We start from the raw sequence: 21,994 nt of genomic DNA, 5'->3' as shown, positions 1-21,994 counted from the left end.
AGTTTGGTAAAGGTCCATTTGATGGTGGCACACGCAGAATCCTATTCCACTCCATCGCATCACAAAATGGACGTCCATTCCGCTGTGGAAAGTGCGGAACTCGACTCTCTGCACCTTCCCTAGAAACACGTTTATTAATGTAGCTCCTTTACCGCAACTGGGAATAAAATTACATGTATAACATGACAGCTTCAAATGTCAACCTGCTGGTAGTGATAGTGTTCTCTAACATTACAGGAAAGCAACTCTCGCCCTTAATTGAATTAAAATTAGAGGTTACCCTAGGTTTCACTAACCTTCCCAGTTTTCTCATGGAGCAGGCTGGTCAGAGCTGCTTGATGGACATGTCGATTACAGCTGCACAACAGGAGGGCAGCTCCAATCCCTGTCCGATTACTTAAGGCCAGTGACCACCCTTGCGCTAACATCCTGCCTCTCACTGGGGAGGGGCACCAAAATGCCTCGCATGGGGCAACAATACACACTCCCACAACAAACACACACCAGATCCATATGTTAGAGTCAGGGGAGGCTGGTGGAGGTAGAAATCAGAGGTAATCATTGTAATGCATGGAATGGAATGAGGAATGGTTTCTTCCTCATTCCATTCCATGCATTACAATCAGCCCGTCCTCCGATTTCTTACTCCACCAGCCTCCACTGCTTAGAGTGCATGTTTTGTTTCTGTACATTGTTCATCAGCGTGAGTAATAGGGTTCAAGTTACCTTGTTTGTTTGGACTGTACACAGGGCATTTTCACTAGAGTGTTCATATGCAGTCAACCATGCTGTTTGTATTGGGTTCGGGCACTTTGTGTTCACTAGTGAAATTATAGGTTGTAAGGATACAGGATACAACCTTAATGCAATTCTAGTGTATTTGATTTGATTTGCCAGGGGTAGAAATTATGAGGTCCGCTGATTGCATTCGTATAGTTAGGCCTACTGAGAGCTTGGACATCTTTCATGACAGGTTTTTAAGTTGCACATGGACTATTGTTTTTGACCTTTGGAAATGTGCCTGGCTGTGTTGAATGTGGTGACAGCAATCATTTTGACACTGGAATGGGTGGTTTTGAGGAGCCAAAAATATCTTGTCACTGCAGCAGTGCAGAGACAAGAGTACACGTGAAGTAATCCAAAAACTGCAGTGCAATAGTCTGCCTGCAATACGTTATATAAGCCCCCTCTTTAGTTATGTGAATCAAATGCTTTTAGAATTCCGTAACCATGGCACTGGTTCATAAATGCTCCATACACATCAGTGATGATGTAGTGCCTATGATGGATGTTCTAAGGTCACAATTATGGATGTTCTAAGGTCACAATTATGGATGTTCTTGGCAGTTCTTGGCTCAGAGAGCACAATGTGTCCCAGGAACCAAAGAGAAAATGGAGAAAACTATTTAACATTGTATGGGTTAAATCAAAGGTCTGCCTCACAGTCATGTGCAATGTTTTGTGTTGGGCTTGATGAAACAGAATCATCAAAGAAGCCCTTTATACCATGCAAGCTCTATTGTAGTATTGCAGCTAATGAAATTGAGGTCAAGTGTGAGAGGAAGAGCTTAGTCAATGGATCGTAGCGTTGTGCAATACAGCCAAGGGCACTGATCACACTGAACACGGTTAGTAATTATATATGAATGTTAAGCAGCTCAGCTAAGTTTTTTCTTCAGACATTAAGTGCTTGCCTCTGGTCTCTTTCCTTCTCCTCCAATATCTTTTTCTCACGTTCATGCTAACCCCCGATTTACAATTTGACACTCTTTATCAGAAAAAGGACATGTTCATAGGGAAGTTAAATTACGTGCTTTCTGACCACACTCGTCCAGGAGTTAGGGCGCTCAAATAGGGACCTTCTCTGTCGCCAGTATGCAGTATGCCTCTGCAGAGATAGTCTCTTTATCTGTCTCCCTACGCTCTCTCTGAGGGGATGCGTAGTTTGGCTTTGCGTCATGCTCACCAGATTGTTTGCAATCTTTTGGCTTACTAATTGCTCTACTGGGCTTAACTGTGATTTAAGATTGCACGTTCTATGTTCTAATTTTGTTTCTGCCAAGGGCTATGTACTGTAAACATATCTGAGTTTGTGCTCCGTTATTTTGTGCTCCAATTTCTCGGAATAACTGAGTTTTTACTGTACTCTTCTCTTGCCGCTTCTTTCATCCTTTATTCAGCTCCCTGAAGTGTGGTATCACCTCATTTTAAGTGGTGTTCATAAAGACATCATAACATGCTCATAAGTATTTATAACAACCTGTCACACCTGGTCATGACATTGAACGACAGACAGATTGAGCGGTTTATGATGCGTCTTGTCAGAAGAGATTTGTTGGCAAGAGGACCACCACTTTAAGTACCTGTCAGGTATCAAGGACAACTGCAAATGAACTCTGACCTTGGCAGTAAGTAGTTCCTGTCTTTGAGAGAGAGAGAGTGAGACATTGATCTTGATCAATAACGAGCAAACACAACCAAGAGAACAGCAGTCTGACCCCTTCCTTAGTGAGGCTGACCCTATGGGGGAGAGAAAATGGCTGCTCATTAAATGAACACAGGGGGACAGAGAGATCAGAATCTCTCTCCAACAGTGTGGATATTACACTTCTAACTGCAGGCTTAATCTGCTGCTTAGAGAGGGTCGTTTGTGCACTTCTTAAGCTCTGTGGACATTGTCTGAAAGTGTTGGCTGGAATCTCATAGTACTGTTTGTGCATTCCTTTTCATAAAGCTGGATATGGTTTATTTTTCCCCTAAAGGGTTTGAGATATTGCTTGGTAAGACAAACATTCATATCAGCTGCTAAAACGTTTTAAGTGGCTTTCATCAAGCACACAATGCCAAAAAAGACCAACATGAATGAATCTGCTCTGATCAAGTAGAGAAAAGTTGACCTGAATTATCAGATCGTAAGAATGTGTCGCTTTTGTTTCCTTCACACGGAGCTGCGGCACTGAAATAAATTAATCTCAAGCAATACTGTTCTTCTCATAGAGAGCCAATGCTAATTCACTAGCGACCATTCCCTCTCAAACGAATCACTGCTAAGATCCTGCTGCTAACGACATGTGCTGGCATAAACATCCAAGTAAGCTTTTGCTGTTGGTGAAGTAATTTTGCTAGGATTTCATTTACTCAGACAAAACAGCAGAGAGGATTAGCCTTGGCAATGCTCCAGATATTTTACCTCCTGCCTCTGTTGTGCCGAATACCCCAGACACCCAAATTGAAAAGGCTATAAAATAAAAACCTAGTCTGATCTGCCCGGACATCCCCTGCATCACAAATATCCATTTTCTACGTGTTGGGTCTGACAGCAGGGCATTGATCTGATGTTGATATAGTTGGAAATAAACCAGCCATGTGGGATGTGCTTTGAGGGTCCTGTGGCATGCTGACATGTTGATTGAAGCCAGTCCCTGCCAGCGAAATCAGCAGCTGAGAGAGGAATATGAGTCTGCTAATAGGTTGTCATCTGAAGCGTTTGGGTTTGATAATTGCCAGACTTTTAGTCCTGTTTTCAGCCAGACAATTGTTCTTCTTCCTCTACAGGGGGTGGCAATCGGTCGACCTACATGGGTAAACACAAGGCACCCTCCCCCCCCCACCCCCACCCCCACCCTCACGCCAACCCGGATGCCACCCAAGCCCGGGGCCATGCTCTAACCAAATTACTATGGCTATGGACGGAAGGGGTTGGTGTGAGGTGAAGCTGTCCTTTTTTCTCTGTGTTCTGTCGTATCACTGGCCCGTGGATAACAGTGTCAGAGCACAATGTGGTCATGGATTACACTGCACTGAATGACTCTGTAACAACGCTCCTATTAAGCCCCAGCTTGTTTAGCCTGATAAGGTTTGGTCTGGTGTTAATGTTAGAGAGAGCTCCCGGGGGGGGGGAGACTAGGGCAGCATAGCTGATGAACTCATCTTTCGGTGCATGCGTTGTAAATGTATTCTACTGTATGTCTCTGTTGGATGGTCGGAAGGAACGGCTTGGGTTGTCTATGACGTGGTGATTGATCTCCATTGATCCGTCCACTCAATAAAGAGTGGCGTTCGGAGTCTGCAGTCCAGAGTCATATTCCTGGAGACAGCTGGCTGCTATCTCCATATTTAACAAGTGTGTCAGCCGTCTATCCTTATTGAAGCGTTACTTTCCAGTTCTTTAGGGCGAGTCTCTTCACTGAAAGGCATGCCTATCTGAATGAGTTTGGTCCATCTTTTTTTGGTCTAGACGGAGTAATGTATGCCCTGTGAAGGACCTTTATTTGATTCATTCTGGATTTTACAGAAATAGCGATTGAGATTGAGATAGATTGGGTCCAATAGAGCAGTTGGCTCAGTGAGGGCTACACCTAGATCTTCTTCCTATCTTAGCTGGGTCGGAATATTGCAGTAACTAAGTAAACCAAGCAGTCTATAAAAAGACCATGCCCCCAAAGAGCAATCCTCCCACACTCACTGTCTAACATAGATTGGTCACCAATAACAACGCCCTTGGAGGATATCCTGCAACAGGCTTAAATTGATGATATGTCGTGAAGGAAGAATCATCCAGGTTCGAATTCAGCTTTTATTTCAGTGAACGGGATAATGTCACCATTCCTTAACAATCTGACCAACCTTCAGCTTGCTTCGTCAAGATGATTCATAAACTACTGGGCAACAGTATTTACTACTAAACTATGTGGTAATACTTTCTGGTAGAGGTGGAATTCAAGTGGTAACTAGTTTCAACCAGTATGCGGTACCAAATGAAGCATAGTGGTACTTGTACAGTATCAGCAAATCTCAAAGGAACTGAAGGCTACAGTAATTACCATTTTACTACTACAGCCCCGACCCCCGAGAGCATTATGATTAATAATGTAGATTTTAAATGACAATATTCCATGGTCTCATTAAACTCTTCACCTTTTGATGTTAAAAAAAGCTGGTTGACTCATTCTACTCTTTTTCAATGTAACATTTTGTCTGTCTGTGTTCTTGTCCACAGGGCCATGGGGCAGATGTATGGGCAGTGACTGCGGGCCCGGTGGCAGCCAAAGCCGGGCAGTGTGGTGTGCCCATGTGGATGGCTGGACCACTCTCCACACCAACTGCGACCAGGGCCAGCGGCCCTCCAACCAGCAGAACTGTTTCCATGTGTGCGACTGGCACAAGGATCTGTATGACTGGCAGCTGGGTGCCTGGAACCAGTGTGTACCTGTGTCGGCAAGGACCTTTGGTGGCTTGAGGCCATCAGTATGTACCGGGGGTGAGGAGGGCATACAGACTCGGGAAGTGGGCTGTATGCTCAAGTCGGATGGGTCGCCTGCGGAGGATGCCATCTGTGAGTACTTTGAACCCAAGCCTCGTCTGGAGCAGGCCTGCCTCATCCCCTGCCCTCAGGGCTGTGTGGTGTCTTTGTACTCCCCCTGGACCTCCTGCTCCAAAACCTGTGGCATGGGCCTCCAGAACAGAGTCCGCAGTGTCCTTGTGCCCCCGCTTTTCGCCGGTTCCGCCTGTCCCAACCTGACCGAGTTCCAAACCTGTAAGCCAGGGCCCTGCAAGGGGCCTGAGGGGGTGCACAGCCTGAGGGTAGGGCCCTGGAGCCCCTGTGTCCTCCCTCAAACCCGCTCGGTGCGCCAGGCCAAGCGGAAAAAGGGTAAAGGGCCAGGGGGGGTCAAGGACCCTGAGACTAGGGAGCTCATCCAGAAGAAACGGACAAGGAACCGGCTCAACAGGCAGGAGAGCCCATTCTGGGATATCCAGGTGGGCTTCCAGAGCCGCCATGTGACCTGCGCCCACAGGAATGGGAGTTCCGTGGGACTCAGGTGAGTTGTTCAACCTTACTGTTTTAGACATTTGGGAGGGGCTTCATTTTAGGTGACGTTTGTGTTTGTGTGCTAGTTGTCCTTTAAACCCAAAATATAACCTTGTTTTACTACATTGTTTGTAAACAATGTAATTGTAAACAAACTCTGCATTGTTTCAAAACATGGTTCAAACTAGCATTTTGATCTCATGGATGGCCAGGTTCTTGCATTCATAGCTCCGTCTATGAATTAAAAATTTCTCCAGTCCGATCCCTCAGCTGATTAACCAAAAAAGTGGCGTGGGGATCGTTTTGTTGTTGTTTGAATCCCAGATTTCTTCTTTAATGTGTTTTTTCCAACATTTGAAATCCATGGGTAAACCAAAATATTCCCCTGATTTTAGTAATGGAGAGTAACAGAGTTGTAATCGTTGTCCATTAACTATCCCTATGCCCTAAGATAACACCTCATCTTTAAATAGGCTAAACTTGCTACATATCGAAATGGGTCTTTGTAAGGAGTTGTTTTTAGCACAATTTTCCTTCAGAAGTGTAAGTATCTCACCATGACGTAGTGGAAGTCCAGCCGTTTATAGTACTGTAGCTAAACATGTTGCTAAAGTTGTTCCCCTGAGAGCTCCTCTTCCTCCTGTCAAGGGGATGACAGGTAGTGAAGATAGTTATTTGATCTGTCTTTGTCTCTGCTTTTCTGTCAAAGCAATGGAGCACTCCCACTCCCTGATGTCTACTTCCACAGAGATGACGAAGCGGTATTCCGCGTCACTCATTTTGTGACAGGGACCGAATCTTAGCCAGCACTTTGTAAAGCACTTTGAGAAGTCGGTAACACTTTAAACTTCTTACAGTATAAATCATTTGTACAACATTAATACATGTTCACAGATGTTGACATAAACATAGTTCGTTTAATTATTGATTTGTTTATAAACATAACAAATACAGCTTCAGTGTTTAGCTACTCTTTTTACAGCCGTTCAGTCGAAAGAACAAATCTTTCGAATCATTTCATTCATTTGATTCAGTAATGCAGGAACGCAGGAACACCTACCCGGCGAACGATGACTGAAAACTAGTCATGGTGCTTCAAACATTGCTAATTTGTGATTGCTGGGCATACAAATAAAATTATTTCTTGATACATTTGTTGGGACACCAGGTTGAGTTGCAACCAAAACTCGAATAGCCTAATGCGCTCTTCCAGAAAACTCAGATCATTAATTCTACAGGTTCTAGTTCCCCTGTAACAAAGTAATCACATTACTGAGAAATAATTAATACAGTTGGTGGTCGGAGCACGTCCGAGACGCTGAGTCTGAGGAGCGCATATTAATGCTGTAGGATTCTGTTTAACCTGCAGCAGGTTAAACAGACGATTCAAATGAAGGGTCAATCGGAAAACTAATCATGACTCTCGAGTCAGTAAAAGTAATCTTTTGAGTAGAGTTTTCCTTGGCTCCTGCTTGTACTGTCGGGCTTTAGCGTTAAATAATGTCTTTGTTTTGTGGTGAGTGAAATAACTTCAATTGTCAAGGAAGTTCTTCACGTCGTGGAATTCATAAGATATTTTATCTATAGGAAAGTGGTAGCAACAGCCTCGGTGATAAAAACCTTCTACCTTACGTATTTGTTACATGGTGCGGTACACTCAGATTTGATCAATTATGTACTAAATCTATTCATTAATGAGTTGTTGGTGCCAACTTCTCAGTAGAGGCTGCGATCAAATATTTCAAAGGAACCGTGAAAACAACTCTCTCTTAGGAACATAAATATTAATCTTTGACTTGTTTATTTCTGGTTCTAAAATATTCATAGTTGTTTTTGCCACTTCAGAAAAGTGGAACAAACTTCCCTCTGATGCCATAACCCAGTGAATTCTAGCCAGTCGTCCTCTGAACATCTTGCTCACTTCTTTCCCTCATTTTGTTTGATGAACATCTGTCGTAGGGCCGTTGCTTTCTCAGGATTCATTAGACTTTGCTTCATCACGTTAGTAGAATAGAACCACGACTTACTTATCATATGAAAGCACTTGCTTGCTTGAGTTTGTATATATTCATGGCCTCTGAAGTGTCAGTGTGCTGTGCCACTGGAAGCACTTCTAGAAAGTATCACATTACATCATTACAGTTGATTGAATTACATTCTGGTTGTCCCATATGGCACCCTTATTATGTTTCTCTACGTTGTCTTCACAACTGTTCCACTCAATCTGGGATTTCACCACGGCAGGGAGAAGTTTCACAAAGATTTTACTCACAGCGTGTCCCATTCTTTGACCCTGAACAGTTGGTCTCTAATTGTAGAATGTTTTTTTCCTCATGTAATGAGCGAGCTTGTGTTCAAATATGCGTATTTTTTCCGAAGATGTTTTCTGTTTTGTCTGGAAGAAAAGTTGGGATTTCTTGTTATTTGTTTGTATAACTTTCAAGGTTTTTAAAAAGTGTGTTTTTGAACCATTACCACTTTTATTTCAAGTGAGAAAGTTTTTGTGGCCCCATTCTGTCTGAATGACTGAAATGATGAAGTAATGACTACTCTCAAGACTTCAAACACCCCACAACAATACTGAGGCGCAGACACAACTAACATCAAATGATTGAATTACAGCAAAAATGGGTCAATGGACTGGCATTTAATGGCGAGCCATTATCCTCACGTGTCACAAACACACACATTGATTTGAATTTTTTTACAGTTTGTTTCAGTAAGAACGGCCTCTCACCACCGTACCTTTCTGGCCGCACAAGAAAGCTACGGTTAGCCATCATATCATTCCAGTGCTACATCAAATAATTTGGAGGTATCCCTAATCCGTAGAGGGACAGGAGTTTAAAAGAAAAGCAGCTCGCAACATTCACAAGTTCTTTATTTCAAACAGAAATCTGAAAGAGCTGGAGGTGAAGTGTGGCGGTGGCGTCTAAATGAGAGGTTTCTAAATGAAGCAGAGCTGTAATTAGCGTTAATAGCTCGTCAGCTGCTTCGCCTTAGGGGGAAAACAGTGCAGACCGAGAAACCGCAAACCGTCAGCTTTAGTTAGACCAAATTCTTAATCATTTGAAGGAGCCTAAAGAGGCAGTGTTATTCATTAGCCCTAATTGCAAGTTGAATGATTAAAAGGCTGAATGCCTTTGGTGATTGATCAGAAGTTGTTATGGTGCTATGAGGGCCATCCCCCTTCAGGGTTTAGGCAGAAATTCCAACATTTCATAACATATTGTTGTGTATTGTATTAGCTACACAAGATTGACCGAGTCTGAAGCACTGATGAAAACACAATTGCTTGTACTAGCACAGGGTTCCTTCAGGACTGACATTTAGATCCACAGTCTTAGACTCACCACTATCGCTCTCTGTTACAGTTTGTGTTTTCCAAGGGATCTCCCGCTGACGGTCCAGTCCTGCGTCCTCTCCAAGGACTGCGAGCTGAGTGATTGGGCGGACTGGGGCCGATGCTCCAAGGCTTGCTTGGATCCCGACTCCCCCAGAGGCCAACGCACCCGGAGCAGACGCGTGCTCCAGTTCTCTGTGGGGGACGGGGAGGCGTGCCCGCCGCTGGAGGAGACAGAGTCATGCGACCCCCAGGGGGACGCAGTGCCACCCTGCGCCACGTGAGTGTCACTTAGTGGGGCTGTGGGGATGTGGGGTCTGTGGGGCTGTGGGGGCTGTGGGACTGTGGGGCTGTGGGGGCTGTGGGACTGTGGAGGCTGTGTGGGATCAGAGTTAGTTCAGAGTTACTACTGTACACAAAGAATCTGATGAGAAGGAAACTGTCCATAGCTACAGTATGTGTGACAATCTTATAACTCAAGCTCATGTAGCAAAATTATTTAAAGGTTGGAGATGTAATGCAAGAAAAGAAAATTGAGTTTGAGGCAGCTAATGCCTTTTCTCCCTGGCAACAGTGTTTATAAATTGGAATCACTGAGTGCACTAAAATCCAAGTATTTTGGATTTGCACAGACAGGGGTGATACATTCTTCCTGTTGATTTCCCATTAGCTACATCAGTGAGCTAATTTGCTCTCTTGGGTGGCCTGTGGGTGTGTGGGTGTGGGTGTGTGTGTGTGTGTGTGTGTGTGTGTGTGTGTATGTGTGTGTGTGTGTGTGTGTGTGTGTGTGCGTGCGTGCGTGCGTGCGTGCGTGCATGCGTGTGTTTACAGCAGACACATAGATATCCTCACAGACTCTCCATGTGTGTCTGGCAGCAGCCCAAACACTTATACCAATCTGTCTCCATATGCTCTCTCTTCCACCACACACACACACACACACACACACACACACACACACACCACCACTCAAACACATACACAGATGGCCTTTCTTGACATCATAGCTTTTCACAGCTTTTCCTGTAAAACTTGAGCTTTTCTTGCTCCCAATCTGTGAAATGCTTTATTGTCTATAAAATTTCCACTTGATTCACTTGGTGATTTTTAAAGCTGTTTAAATCAATATCTTCATGAAATCCTAATGTTTAACTCATGGCATGGACATCCCAAACAAATGCTGCAGATGTTAGTCAGGTTATATACAGTAGAGAATACAGAATACAGTAAAGTTGACGTTTTTGAAGCTGTCGAGATAACGACATGACTAGTATAATTCTAGATCCATTGCAGGGAGGCTTTAGGTTAGAGAGGGTTACGACCTGAGGGTTGCTGGCATTATATCTAAGGTGCCTACCACTGCCGTTGTGCCCTTGAGCAAGGCACTTAACCCCATAACTGCTCCAGGGGTGCTGTGCTGCAGCTGACCCCGTGCTCTGACATCTCTGGGGATGTACATATATGTGTAGGGGCCACACGTGTGTGTTTCAGAGGGAATGCAGAAAAGACACATTTCCGTGTCACCTCTGTAAAGGACAATAAAGTGTTCTTCTTCTTTGAATTTGACAGCCACCACAGCCCCAGAAGTAGGCATACAACATCAAATACCCTATGTGTTTAAAGAAGGTTTGAGTCTTTTACTGTCAGTTGTTTAGACTGTGCTAAAGATGAATCTCGTTGAACAGTACCACCCGACCACAACTCTGTCACTGTCACATGCCGCAGCTACACCTGGAGGACCACGGAGTGGAGCGACTGCAGAGTGGACACGTTGCTAAGCCAACAGGACCGTCGGCGTAGCAACCAGACGGGCCTATGCGGAGGAGGACTCCAAGGCAGGGAGGTGTACTGTGTCCAGGCCAACGCTGAGCTACTATCCTACCTTAACAACCTCAAAGAGAAAGACGGTAACTAGCCAGTGTCTCAATCCCATGTCATATGGTGTCAACATACGGTCATAATCATGTTAGATGTGTTAGAACCAAATGTCGTCTCCTGTCACTAATGCTACTGTATTCTTTAAGAACCTTTCATACACAGCTTGACAATCAACAGTTGTTAATTCTGTTCCAAAAGGGGTATTTTTCTCTAAACGTTTTCTTTTTTTAAATTATATTTCCCATTAGTCCTCCTGTCACACATTATGATGCTTTTTTTTTTTACAAGAGCCTTGTTGTTCTCCTAATGGAAAGCCGTAGTTTACTTATTTGTTTTGGAGTTGTATTGAACTGGTGGTCTTCAGAAAATGACAACATTTCTGTTCTTACAGTGATGTCAGTAACAAAGAGGGTTACATACTATGTGATGGTATCATACCATACTGTACTCGTTTCAAACCTCATGTGTAACAATTTTAACATCAAACCCTTGTTTTACATGAAACACGGTCCCATGTCTAACATGATTAAGATACTTTATATTGTCGTACAGCTTCACATCAAACCATATCAGCGTCAAAGACTAACATGTCTCTCTAACAATGTCACTGTTAATGTATGTCTAACACATTCAGTTGTCATGTCTAACGTATTCCCAGTCCCACATTGTTCATTTTCTTATAATTTTATTTTCCCATAAATAAATAAATAAATAACCCTAACCCTAATTCCATGTCCAGTACTGACCAACCCTCGCCCTTAACCCTAAAATACATTTGTTCAGAATGCTACAGAGCTAGCTAGCCCCGACTTCACCCCTAGCTTAGCCTACATACTGCAGCTGGAGGAAGTGGATGTTCTTTCAGAACGGGGATTTTGCCTCGTCAACTGCCCTGGTGTGACTCAGAAATTGTTTGTGAAGTGAGAAGCTACTCGCGTTGACACTTAGACCTGTCAAGCCTGCTTTAAGTCAAAGCTGCACTCCAAAGAAGCTGGTAATTGTCTTAGCGCACCTTGATGGTGAGAATGGCGTGTTAAAAATAACAGTATGTACATTACATGAGAAACACACGGTGGCTATATTTAGATATGTTCCCGCAGATGTTGTAAGTGGAGAACAGCTTGTAACAGCTTGTATTGTGACAATTGTTCAGGGAAAAGTTGAGCACATACAGTACTAACACAGACTTGAACTTACAGACGTGACATACAGTATATCAGCAATGCACCATTTTCTCTCTCTTTCTCTTTCTCTCTCTCTCTCTGTCTCTCTTTCTCTCTCACTCTCTCTCTTCCTCTCCTTCTTTTTCCTGAACTCCAGTATTTCACTTATATCGGACATTACCATATACGGTACATACGAGACATGTTGAAAGCATGGCATCCAGGCTTTACCTCATACACACACTCAGTATGCAGTAACAAAAACAAAAACAGAAAAAAAAAAAAAAACGGATGCATAGAAGAGAATGTGGAGTGTGTGTGTGTGTGTTCGCAGGCGTGCGTGCATACTGTACGTGTGCGTGTGAGTGATGTGGGAGTATGTAGTGTGTGTGTGAGTGTGTGTGTGTGTGTGTGTGTGTGTGTGGTAGTTATATGGGAGTGTGTTCTTATCTGCTTGGCGCAGGATTCCTCTCCCTCCATCGGGGGGTAATCTCCCTAGGCTGGTGCCGAGACACAGAGGCACACAGTAGAGCTCAGTGAAGTCTGCCGCAACCACCGCTCTCATGCATAAACATTACCACGCTATGGGTTGGAGTTACCCTCAGGCACCGATCTGGGATCGCCCTACCCTCCCCAAATCCCTAACCTATTCATCAGGGGGGGGATTCACTAAAGAAACATGCTAAACTGACCCTAGATCAGTGTCTAGCGGCAAATCCATCCTACTCCCATGGCTATGGAAGAGGGAGTGGATTGGGAAGGCCCCCAGGTGCGAGAGAACTACTTAACTACTACTATCACTACTACTCTAGACAGTCACACAGCCGTGTGTCTCCTGGTTCCCAGCCATGTATATCTCTCCTCCACAAACTCTCTACAAGACATAACTCATACCTCAACAAGACATTAAACTCAGCTTGTCAATTTCTAACGTCCCCGCTTTCGCCTCACATCAGCTGCTGTTGTTGTCGGTGTGTGTGGTGTGTTCCTTTGTTGTAGTGTCCTGTATGTTCGATAGAGCCTCCCTCTGCCTAGTCAGGGTGTTGCTTATAGAGGTATCTCCCTGTAATTGCAGAGGGTCAGACCCAACGCCAGCAGAAGCCTAGTGTCCCCCCTCTCCTATCCATCACCTTTGAGATCACAGGTAGGTGCTTTAGTCAAACCCACACCTCTTCTATCCTCCCCTCTGCCTTGCTGAGTAGAGTTGTCTTTCCTTTCCCTTACTTCCATTTGCTTCCAACTCTCCTCTCCTCTCCTCTCCTCTCCTCTCCTCTCCTCTCCCCTCCTCTCCTCTCCTCTCCTCTCCTCTCCTCTCCTCTCCTCTCCTCTCCTCTGCCCCTGTTGAATTATAGCTTTATTAACCAATGACCAAATTGTTAATGAATTGATGTTTTGAGAGCCTAAAATTGTCCTAATTTGCAGAAAACACAGCCTAAGTGCTTTGGTTTCTGATACAGTGGACTTCAAAACGGCACACTAGTCAGTGTTAGATACATCAACATGTGTTTTCATCTAAGTTAGAGCATAAACATTTACAGGAAGTGGAAGTGGGACAACAAAGTCTGTGCCCAAGTATGCCTGACAGAGTTGTGAACTTTTGCGGGAATGCAAAAGTTTGTTGTGTTCCAACTGGAATATGGAAAGCATCTGCAAGATGTTTTTCTCGCTGTTTATCCCTTTGGCTTTAGCAAGGGTAGCAAGGCTGGCGGTGGTTATTATATGGGCAGTGTTAAATAGATAGACATAGTATATAGACCGTATATAGTATATAGACAGTAAATACAAATATGAGATTAAACATTCAAACACCCCCCCGGAATATCAACAATTCAGAAAAAAATTGGGTGGGCAAGACGCACGTTTGGGTGGGCTGAGCCCACCCCTGCCCACAGCCACCGCCGGCCTTGAGGGTTACACATGTGAAGACAGGATAGCATTAGCGATAGCATGCTATGCTGATCCACCATGCCTGACCTCATGGTACTTTAACACCATCAGATTGACGCAATATATAGCAATCAGGGATTGGAAGTACTTATACTTTGATGTTTAACGTGGTTGATTAAATTGAATGTCAAGTTCAATCGGGAGAGAGAGGACGTGCACTGACATCTTGATCTTGGCACTGAGTGTAATTGATGGAAAGTGTTGCAACAGTTGATGCAACGTTTGGATCATAAAATGTGTGTGTGTGCGTGTGTGTGTGCGTGTGTGTGTGTGTGTGTGTGTGTGTGTGTGTGCGTGTGTGTGTGTTGACATGCTATACTGATATATAGAGTACAGCTCACAAATGTGTACTATGATCCGTAAACAAAAAAACACAATGCAAATACAATTTGCTATCCACACACAAACACGTATTGACTTATATTTGCAAACCATTATTTTAATAAATGCATCATTATTTGTAAATTGATATAGATTTGTGAGTCAATGCTCTCACATTTGCAAACAAATGCAAATAAAATGTGTGAATAAAAAATGAAAGCAGTCTGAAAACGAAAGCAGAGAGCCTCAGACAGGACGATTCCTGCCGTCTGCTATCAAAGCCAATTTATATGCGTATATATATATATATATATATATATATATATATATATATATATATATAGTAAAATTGTATTCACTTGCAACCAAAAAGCCGCCCAAATCTTGCTGGGGACTACTAACTACTCTGCTAGATATACGCATATATATATATATATATATATATATATATATATATATATATATATATATATATATATATATATATATATAAAGCCAATATATATGCGTATATCTAGCAGAGTAGTTAGTAGTCCCCAGCAAGATTTGGGCGGCTTTTTGGTTGCAAGTGAATACAATTTTACTCAGCTGATGGTCATCACCCGTTGTTCTCCCTGCGATCTCCTGCCTCCCTGGATTAACTAACCAGATGTAAGCACTCTGCTAATCGGCAATTCAGATCGTTTGATTGCGATTGAGTCTAGAGTTACAACCGAAATTATTGGACAACTGAATTATTGATATTCCGGGGGTGTGTTTGAATGTTTAATCGCATATTTGTATTATTGGACAACCAATGCTTTTATTTTTAACTTTGAAAATATATTCAAGTCATTTCTTTTGTTTTTATTTACATCGTGACTCACATTGTTTGCCAATGTAAGAACGATTGCTCACAAACCTTAATACATATTTACAGATCATTTTGCATTTATTAAAATAATGGTTTGCACTTACTCTACGTCAAGAGATGTTTTATGTATGGTAAGTAAACACATTTATGCGTTGTACTCTATATATTTATAATAATAAAGGCACCAATCTAACTTCATACTCAAGGGTGTCAATTAAACGTTGAAGCCTTGGTAAGGGGTTTGGACCATCTGTTAGGTGAACAGGACCCTCCCTTGTCAACATGGACAACCTGCACACTGCTGCTGTGAGACAACATCGCTTTGAAGTGACAGATTCAGAAACCAACACGGAACTTTTTAGAAGTTTTTTTTTTTTTTTTTTGCATTTACAAAACTTCGATAAAATACTTTTTCATAGTTCACTCACTCTCCTGCAGAGTGAACCATCTCTGGCTTCCTCTGTTACGTTCTCAACGGGAATTCAGACGATTGTAGACATTGCATCATGAATACCCTTTCTAAATCTGAAACAGTACAACTGGGGACTCTACAGTATGCAGCTAAATTATTCTTCATCGAATATGTATGAGAGGAGAGACATCGTAGCTCTCGCTCACACACCTTCAGTACATTCACGTGCTTAATGTGTCTCCTGTGAGAGCCAGTGGGCCTGACTTCATGTTGTTTCATGTGTTAGATAACAGTGAAAGCATAACCTGAGCTTATTCATCACTCTGACATGCTAACAGGGGGGTGATAAACAAAACAATGTAAAATACCAGAAAAATACCAGGAATGTGGCGGCACTTCACAGACTTTGGATAAACAGACTGTTTTTCATGTTCTCTTTGGGGATTTTATGTGCAGTTCATGAAAGCAAATAAAAGGATTCAGTCCAACATTCGGTCTGTTTTCCTGGCATATTTTCCCCCTCCACTGTCCATGAGCACACATAATACACCATATAAAGACAAATAAGAATCAGATCAAACAAACACAAAACACATGGAAAATGAATGCACTGGATTCTTGGAACTCAAAGTTCATAACGTTGTTGTGTTGGCTGTTTGCGCCCATTTTGATCCCCTGTCCCCTATTTCCACTGTCTCCTAGCATCCCGTCCGGTGGACAACAAGCTGTGTGAGGGTCCCGTCCCCGTCCCCAGCACATCCCAGCTGTGTCACATCCCCTGTCCCATCGAGTGTGAGGTGTCCCCCTGGGGGGCTTGGGGACCCTGTACCTTCGAGAACTGTGACGACCAAGCCGGGAAGAAAGGTATGAAGAGAGGTCTTTTATATGGGCTTGAATTATTCCGGTGACTGTGACTATGTTTGGTTGTTGTTATATAGTATTTCTCTTTGCGCTTTTTTTTGTTGTGTAACTGTGTATGAACCACTTTGTCTTCAATTAAAAACAGTTTTTCACTTTGCGTAAGAATCGTTATGTTTTGTTACTCTGAGCAGTACACTTACGGCAACCGGTTTTCAGAAACTACAACCACTTCAGTCAGTAACACTCTCACGTCTTGGTTTAACCATTGATTGAATATAAAATGGTAATAAAATTAGGCTGATAGATCCAGACTGAGTAGAAACCAAACAGATGGAGTCTGGGGGTGGTAGTGGGAACAATACAACATTCTAGTAATGACTAACAGTACCAGCAACAATATGGTACCGTAGGCAACAGAGAGGTGTGGACTGACCACTTAAATAGGCTGTCATACCAACGTGTAACATGTGATTGTGTCGGGTACATACGTGTAGACAGCTAATCTGTCACCTGACAGACAGCTACAGTAGCACTGAGTGTCCTGCCTGAACTAAGCTCGCTCCATAAACTCACGCCCTCTGGATGGAAACTCGTAGTTTCTGAAAATCACTGAGTTTATTTGATTTTTGTTACCCCCAATCAAGGGTGTAATTTCCTTAGGACCTTTTCTCTTATCTCCTCGACGACAGAACATAATAAACCGCTCTTTTCACGTGTAGAAAATGGTGTGTTGTTGGAGACAATGAGGAGAGGTTAAAAAATGGTGAAGGGTTCCTTTAATAACTGGGGGTGGTTTAATTCCCACGTTATAATTACATATCAGCCCCTCAGGTAGAAATGCTCTCTTTTGTATCAATTCATGTCAATTTGGTCACAGCTACACTAAAAATATGAGGAAAATTGCTCAGAATTAACCTACAATGTACCCACTTTTTCTTGTATAATCATTCTAATCCAATGTCATTATCCAAAATTGAAGAAAGGGCATTTAGGTTTATAATATTCAGTGTTGGGGGTAACAGTAATAATAATAATCACTAATAATATCACTTTTTGCGTTACTGAGTAATATAACAGAGTTATAATATTATTATAATTATAATTCAACAGAGTTAACAAATTACAGTGTAAAAACTTTTAAAAAATCCAGATCCAGTTGTGATTATTTTTCCGTTTTTTACTAATGACCTCATCATGGATTATCTTTTATATTAACAAAGGTTTTCTCCCTATAGGTTTTAAACTGAGGAGACGGGAGATCGGTAACAAGCCCACGGGAGGCCCAGGAAACTGCCCCCATCTGGTGGAGGCGGTCCCTTGTGACGAGCCCACCTGCTACGACTGGCGATTGGTCAGCCTGGAGGAGTGTATCCCTGAGGACGAGAAGCCGTGTGGCCCGGGAACCCAGGCGCCTCAGGTCCAGTGTGTCAACAGTACAGGTCAGAGAGAAAAATCGCATATAAAAGCCGTATTAAAAAACTCATAAAATCATCACACAAATCATACTGTAACTCATTATAGGCTGAGTCAATCGAGCATTGAATTGAAGCTCTCTTCTATTACTTTATTGACTTCTTTACGCCGGGTTTCCATAATCGTGGCTGTGAGATGATGTTGATAAACTTTCATGATTGCAGTCCATCGGTTTATTGATTCAGTCAATGCACATGATGACTAATTTCTCACCAGGTTCTATTTAAACCCTCTCAATATAATTGGAAATAGTGTGCTAGCAGCTGATTGGTGCCTGAGAGTTCAGTGTTGTCTCAGCTCATCCTATTGACCCACTTCCATATGTGATGAATAGGTGGAGGTCTCACCTTGGTATGAAGCATCAGCGTTCCCTCGAGGTGACCTCTCTACCAACCCTCTAGCTCAGGCCTCTATGAGGCTGAGGAGCTGGAGATGACTAGAGTGCTGGTTAGCCACCATACCATTTATCACGGTTGTTAGGAGATCCCTTGAGATGTCCTCCCTCCCTCCCTCCCTCCCTCCCTCCCTCCCTCCCTCCATCTCTCCCTCATGCTATAACGCTTGCTTAGCTCAGCATTACTATCATATTGCACTCTCTCTCTCTCTCTCTCTCTCTGCCCTCTCTCTCTCTCTCTCTCTCTCTCTCTCTCTCTGCCCTCCCTCTCTCTCTCTCTCTCTCTCTCTCTGCCCTCCCTCTCTCTCTCTCTCTCTCTCTCTCTCTCTCTCTCTGCCCTCCCTCTCTCTCTCTCCCTCTCTCTCTCTCTCTCTGCCCTCCCTCCCTCTCTCTCTCTCTCTCTCTCTCTCTCTCTCTCTCTCTCTCTCTCTCTCTCTCTCTCTGCCCTCCCTCTCTCTCTCTCTCTCATTGCCTGCACGATTAAACCTCACTCACCTAAATCAAATCTATTCTCTCTGGCCCTGGGTCTTAGAGACTCTCTTACCCTTTGCTGCTCATGATTTTTTACAGCTACACTTTATCATTATAAATCTTTAAAACTGTATCTAGCAGCAGTGAAGAGAAGCTCTATGATGCCCTCTGGTTTATGCACATGTTTCAATGTTGGAAAAGTTTATAATGCAATCTTACTAGTCTTTGATAGTAACTCCTCCTGTCAGATTACAATCAGATGAATAGATTTAGTTATAAGTTTTCATTCAAGATATACAGGAGTTCAATGGGGTCCAAATGATATTGTGGCTCACTCTTATGAAAATATCCCATCTTGCCGTCTCCTAGATGTGGCAACATGAGTATTTTCAAAGCTTTTCAGGCACCATCTCACCTCATAATATCCATCCATGCTGACATTCATGGGATATTGCTCGGTCAACTGTTGCCTTCCTAGGCTTGTGTGAGAACACACAACCTTTCTGTTCTTTTCCTTCTTCTCATGGCTGACTTTGATTGATTCCCCCCTCTCTCTGCTGATGGAAAATTGATTTGTTTCGTTATGATTTTGTTCAACTTTTTTCGCCCCGAGAGAATTTTTTTCTTTCAACATCTGCTGCACTTTTCATCGCAATCAAGTCGTACAAAAACCGCCTCACACACACACACAAACTGCCCCACCGCAAAAATGAGGGTCGATACAAATGCCATTGCAGCTCCACTGTCGATACAGAGAGCTGTGAGTCGTTTCAATTTGCTATTGATATTCGCTGTGCTGACTGGTTGTCCGTTTAACCAGGGAACTGTTTTTGTCAGTACACCATGCCCGGAGTTTTCTCATAGGGGGTGTTCTGTTCATTCATGTTTTTCTACCTACATCGGGCCACTGGGTTTCCCTGTCACTTCACATTTCCATGGTGTCTTAGTTCCGTCATGACTGGTTCACCACATACTCATCACAGCGACATCTTCCTGTCGAGCCAGGCTGATCGGGAGGTTTGAAGCTCAAGCGATCATCACCCTGAAATTGCGAATTAACCGTCGGAAAAAGATACATATTTCTTTTACAGTCCCTCTGTGCGGCTTATTTCGAGTGCTGAGAAATGTCTTGAATTGAGTTAATTGCATATAGTTCAAGCTGTTAAAAGCATGGATACAGAATATGTGGGTTAATATAATCCATTTACGGCCGATGTGAAGAGCTTATGAATAATGAAAGGTTATTCAAGTGAATTTGCACTTAGTCCCATGTGAATTTGCACTTATCATGTCTATTGGTGATTTAGTATTCAGATGATGTAGAGTTAAGAGTACCAACATGATAATTATGAATACATTCACCAGATCACTACCCCTTGATAAGTTTAACCCAGCACACTATCAAACATTTACCCAACTGTTTTGATCAACAATCATGTAGCAATGAGAACAGATCAAATATCATGGCTGCACAACATTGCAATAACAAAATGGCGGGTTAGCCTACAGTATATTTCAACGGTGTTCCCATTGAGGCTTGACTGTACTGCACTGTGTTCTCTGTCCTGCCTAGGTGACATGGTAGACAAGGTTCGGTGTGATGGCTCCCCTGCCCCTGTGCCCATCGCCTGTGATGTGCCCTGTCCTAAAGACTGTGTCCTCAGTGACTGGACTCCTTGGTCCTCCTGCTCCCAGACCTGCTCAAGCAAAACCATTGAGGGCAAACAGATGAGGACCCGCTCCATCCTGGCCTACAACGCTGGGGAAGGTGACTGACTGACTATTAGTCTGTCTGTCTGTCTGTCTGTCTGTCTGTCTGTCTGCCTGCCTGCCTGCCTGCCTGCCTGTCTGTCTGTCTGTCTGTCTGTCTGTCTGTCTGTCTGCCTGCCTGCCTGCCTGTCTGTCTGTCTGTCTGTCTGCCTGCCTGTCTGTCTGTCTGTCTGTCTGTCAATTGTCTGCATGTTCCCCTGTCTGTCTTTGCGTGTGTGTGTGTGTGTGTGTGTGTGTGTGTGTGTGTGTGTATGTGGTGTGTGTGTGTGTGTGTGTGTGTGTGTGTGTGTGTGTGTGTGTGTGTGTGTGTGTGTGTGTGTGTGTCTGTCTGTCTACTTCTGTTTCTTTCTTGTCAATGTAACATTTATGCTTTGTGCTGTTTGCCTTTTCACAGTAACTGCAATGGTAGTGGCATGGATCACAGTGATGGAGGGTAACGTTTGTGATCGACGGTAGCTTATAGCTATGTTTAACCTTAGAGACTTGTTGACAAATGGCAAAGTAATTGCTTATTTCATGGCAATGTTTAAACAATATTTAGCCTTTGGACACCCTATGATTGATTTGAAATCTTTTCAGCAAGTCACAGTGTCAGATGTTTCATCATAGAGGGTACTGTTGCTGTTGGTTTTGTTGTGGTAGTATGAGTCATTCTGGATATGTATTCCTGTCTCAGTAACTTGGCATAGCCACATTAACACTCTCCCATATCAATGTGTTCCAAAGGTCTCTCAAGGGTGCCAAGGTTTCCAGATCTTTTTGGTAAATGTGTATCTTTATAATGTTTTACAACTTGTCGTGGTAGTAGCAGTAGCAGTAGCAGTGGTGATCGTCGTAGAAGAAGTCCTGCAGGTGAATTAATCAGTTACTGTAGTTTAGAAATGTAGGGTAGGCAGCTTTAAAGACTCGAGGTATTTTAGGTATTTCGGAATCAATATGAATCCGATGTGAAAACTCACATCACGTTGTGAGGGGAACTATTACCATAAATATAATCGAGGAACTGTCGAGGAACGCTTCCCCAAAAAAGTACTATTTTTAGCGGGCTGTCTAGCGGGTAGCTCCTCTCAGACGGCTGCATGTCATGATTTAAGACGCGTACTAAATGCAACCAACGTTCCCTCCCAGTCTTAATACATTATGGATGCATTTCCCAGCAAATTTGTGGATAAGCCAGCGAAGTGCAGATATTCATGCTGCATACATGAATAAACCCATATTCTATGAGACGCGTCCTTTGAGGAGCATTAGGCCAAAGCGATCCTCTTTGCTGTTGGACTTCTGTTGATTTTTGGCATT

At 43.2% G+C, this 21,994-nt stretch overlaps 1 protein-coding gene across 1 annotated transcript in view; it reads left to right on the top strand.

The window, feature by feature from the left end:
* thsd7ab (thrombospondin, type I, domain containing 7Ab) overlaps positions 1-21,994 on the top strand; it is a gene marked incomplete at both ends in the record, with an annotated part of 77,942 nt that overhangs the window by 21,916 nt on the left and 34,032 nt on the right. Inside the window, 7 exons of the mRNA XM_083679574.1 lie at positions 5,000-5,819; positions 9,184-9,432; positions 10,878-11,059; positions 13,269-13,337; positions 16,429-16,590; positions 17,823-18,026; positions 20,499-20,693. Coding sequence (XP_083535700.1) covers positions 5,000-5,819; positions 9,184-9,432; positions 10,878-11,059; positions 13,269-13,337; positions 16,429-16,590; positions 17,823-18,026; positions 20,499-20,693 — 1,881 coding nt within the window. The remainder of the gene's footprint in view (positions 1-4,999; positions 5,820-9,183; positions 9,433-10,877; positions 11,060-13,268; positions 13,338-16,428; positions 16,591-17,822; positions 18,027-20,498; positions 20,694-21,994) is intronic.

The sequence above is a fragment of the Argentina silus genome (assembly GCF_951799395.1).
Source record: "Argentina silus genome assembly, chromosome: 10".
NCBI classification, from domain to species: domain Eukaryota; kingdom Metazoa; phylum Chordata; class Actinopteri; order Argentiniformes; family Argentinidae; genus Argentina; species Argentina silus.
Note: the sequence above shows the minus strand (reverse complement) of the source record. Positions and strands in the feature narration are given on the sequence as shown.